This window comes from Triticum urartu, chromosome 7A (genome assembly GCF_056163025.1).
Source record: "Triticum urartu cultivar PI428250 chromosome 7A, HENAU_Tu73, whole genome shotgun sequence".
Lineage (NCBI taxonomy): Eukaryota > Viridiplantae > Streptophyta > Magnoliopsida > Poales > Poaceae > Triticum > Triticum urartu.
The window spans coordinates 145,853,669-145,857,272 of NC_141879.1; the positions used below are offsets into that span (position 1 = coordinate 145,853,669).

Genomic DNA, 3,604 nt, shown 5'->3' on the forward strand with positions numbered 1-3,604 from the left:
CCATGTTATATGCAAATTCCTCAATAGTGTTTGCTCATGTTATATCTTTTCATTGAAGTTGTTCGATTGTGCCCAAGTGGCTTTGTTGTTTCCACGGAATGAAGCTGAGTGGCCTATGTTTTGCCAGAATGTTGATTCATTTCCATTCCGGCAAATTTCAGGTTCTTGATTTCTCCACTTTTTAGCAAAAGTCATGCCAAAAATTTCTGTGAATTTCGGCATGACTTGTGCTACAAACTAGGACATATCGAGTGCCCGGGATTTGCCGCACTGGGAAGGAGTCAACGTTTCTGCAAAACATAGGCCTTTTTATTTCATTATTCATTTTATTAGGTCTAGAATTAATTGACTAGATTTAATCATAGGAAACATGGCTAGCAACGATGAAGGACAGGGTTCGGATGATTGCGACGATGTCTACCTGGCGGCAGACAAATTTTTGAGCCTTGCCGACGATCAACCGATGTTGTTGCTAGCCCACTGGTCGCATCGGGGACTGAGACCGACACGCAGACCGGTGCTGAGACTGAGATCGATGCTGAGACTGAGACCGGCACTGAGACTGAGACCGGTGCTGCCTCGGGGAGCGGAGCCGGTATAGAACCGAAAGCAAAGAGGCGACGGCTTCCTAACAAGCTCAAGACTACTAGGCTGGTGGTCACGGAGGTGGATGACGGTAATTTTGAGCCAAACGCGCCCAAGGAAGCGCGCGCGTGCTACGGAAATCAAATAGGCTGCATCATACGGACAACTGCCACCATCAACGATGAGAAACTAAACAAGATAGATAATATGAGGCCCTCCCTCCTAAAGAAGTTGCACCAGATATTCTTGTTCCCGGGCCGGAATGAAAAGGATTATAAAGATCCAGATAAGGACCCGACAATGAAGAAGATAAACAAACACGCCTTGAACAAGTTTAGTGATGTGTTGGCCGCCTGGAAAGCAAGGGTGAAATATTGGATCATCAACGAAAAGGAACCCTACTCCGAGATTGTAAAGGATAATCCGACAATCACGGCAGCTCACTTTGAAATATTCAAGGCGGCTTGCGAGGCCGAAGCTGCCAAAAAAAGTCAGAGTACTAATGACCCACAAGTATAGGGGATCTATCATAGTCCTTTCGATAAGTAAGAGTGTCGAACCCAACGAGGAGCAGAAGAAAATGATAAGCGGTTCTTAGCAAGGTATTCTCTGCAAGTACTGAAATAAGTGGTAACAGATAGTTTTGTCACAAGATAAATTGTAACGAGCAACAAGTAACAAAAGTAAATAAAGTGCAGCAAGGTGGCCCAATCCTTTTTGTAGCAAAGGACAAGCCTGGACAAACTCTTATACAAGGAAAAGTGCTCCTGAGGACACATGGGAATATCGTCAAGCTAGTTTTCATCACGTTCATATGATCCGCGTTCGGTACTTTGATAATTTGACATGTGGGTGGACCGGTGCTTGGGTGCTATTCTTACTTGAACAAGCATCCCACTTATGATTAACCTCTATTGCAAGCATCTGCAACTACAACAAAAGTATTAAGGTAAACCTAACCATAGCATGAAACATATGGATCCAAATCAGCCCCTTATGAAGCAACACATAAATTAGGGTTTAAGCTTCTGTCACTCTAGCAACCCATCATCTACTTATTACTTCCCAATGCCTTCCTCTAGGCTCAAATAATGGTGAAGTGTTATGTAGTCGACGTTCACATAACACCACTAGAGGCTAGATAACATACATCTCATCAAAATATCGAACGAATACCAAATTCACATGACTACTAATAGCAAGACTTCTCCCTTGTCCTCAGGAACAAACGTAACTACTCACAAAGCATATTCATGTTCATAATAAGAGGGGTAATAATATGCATAAAGGATCTGAACATATGATCTTCCACCAATTAAACCAACTAGCATCAACTACAAGGAGTAATTAACACTACTAGCAACCTACTAGCACCAATCTCGGACTTGGAGACAAGAATTGGATACAAGAGACGAACTAGGGTTTTGAGATGAGATGGTGCTGATGAAGATGTTGATGGAGATTGCCCTCTCCCAATGAGAGGAGCGTTGGTGATGACGATGGCGATGATTTCCCCCTCCGGGAGGGAACTTTCCCCGACAGAACAGCTCTGCCGGAGCCCTAGATTGGTTCCGCCAAGGTTCCGCCTCGTGGCGGCGGAGTTTCGTCCCGAAAGGTTGCTTCTTGTTTTTTTCTCGACGAAAGACTTCATATAGCAGAAGATGGTCATCGGAGAGCCACCAGGGGGCCCACGAGGTAGGGGGCGCGCCCTAGGGGGGGGGCGCCCCCACCCTCGTGGAAAGGGTGTGGGCCCCTGGTCTTCATCTTTGGCGAGTATTTTTCATTATTTATTATAAGGTATTCCGTGGAGTTTCAGGACTTTTGGAGTTGTGCAGAATAGGTCTCTAATATTTGCTCCTTTTCTAGCCCAGAATTCCAGCTGCCGGCATTCTCCCTCCTTATGTAAACCTTGAAAAATAAGAGAGAATAGCCATAAGTATTGTGACATAATGTGAAATAACAACCCATAATGCAATAAATATCGATATAAAAGCATGATGCAAAATGGACGTATCAAGTACATGAAGGGGCTTCAACAGAAGAACATTGGGTGCCACCACCTCGGAAGCCGTGGTTACGGCGGGAAGAGGTCCATATGGGCCAAGGAGGACGCGGAAGCCGCGAGTCTGGGCATCCCAGACCCCTTGGCGGAGTTCACCGTCCCTCAGGAGCATGACGTCCTCAGGGCCCGACGCCGTTGGGACCAAGTGAAGAAGGTTTTCGAGACGAACGCGGTCACGATGGAGTTTATGAGACTGCTGGTAATTTTAGTTTCTGATCAATTCGACTGCACGTTAGTCATATTTGTAAATGATCCTTGTGCCTTTTGCAGAGAGAGCATCACAGGATTGCGGCCGAAAGCGACTCGACATCTGAGGTGTTGGCGAGGCCCAAGTGGGACACTCCATTCAACCGCGCGTTGAACATATTGAAAGGACTCCCGGTGGAGACTCGACTGTCGTATGGACGCGTGCACGGTGTCGGAGACGGCGCCACGTGGAAGAAGTACTACCGTGAGACCATGGAGAAGAGAAAGGAAAGACGGAAGTTAACCGAAGTAAACATCGACAAGAAGGTTGAGATTGCGGTTGAAAAGAAATCACCTGAGATAGTCGCAACAGCGGTAGCTGCCGCAAAACAGGTTCTTGTAGATATGTCTACTACCTTGGTTCCGGCCATTTTCAATTGGAGCAGGCAAAATCCAGAAAAAAAAATGCAGCGGACTTTCCCCTTGCTGACTTCCTCAGGAGCAGCTCGACTAGCGTTGCACCAGCACCTGCTCCCGCACCGGCTCCTGCACCTACTCCCACACTGGCTTCCGCACTTGCTCCGGCACTGGCTCTGGCACCGGACGTGCTCGGCGGTGCTTCGTCTTTGGCTGAGCTCGACGCCCTCACGGTATCTGTCACACCAGCCCCCTTCAATAAATGTATAATCTCCCGTTTTCGTTGCCTTTCGGATGTCTCACGTCACCGACTTTACTTTGCAGGCCGACGAAACCCCGGGCACCATATTGTAC

General features: G+C 47.1%; 1 protein-coding gene across 1 annotated transcript; it reads left to right on the top strand.

The window, feature by feature from the left end:
- The first annotated feature begins 370 nt into the window (after positions 1-370).
- LOC147958645 (uncharacterized) lies at positions 371-3,008 on the top strand. The gene is made up of 4 exons (XM_087534586.1): positions 371-456; positions 495-1,075; positions 1,261-1,268; positions 2,604-3,008. The coding sequence occupies exons 1-4, from the start codon at positions 371-373 to the stop codon at positions 3,006-3,008; spliced, it is 1,080 nt and encodes a 359-aa protein (XP_087390712.1).
- Positions 3,009-3,604: the final 596 nt, after the last annotated feature.

What these genes read in the sequence shown, in the direction of transcription:
- LOC147958645 (XM_087534586.1), top strand. Translation starts at nt 371, where the DNA reads ATGGCTAGCAACGATGAAGGACAGGGTTCGGATGATTGCGACGATGTC. An exon ending in TTTTTGAGCCTTGCCGACGA is followed by an intron (nt 457 to 494) that starts TCAACCGATGTT and finishes GGTCGCATCGGG; the next exon opens with GACTGAGACCGACACGCAGA.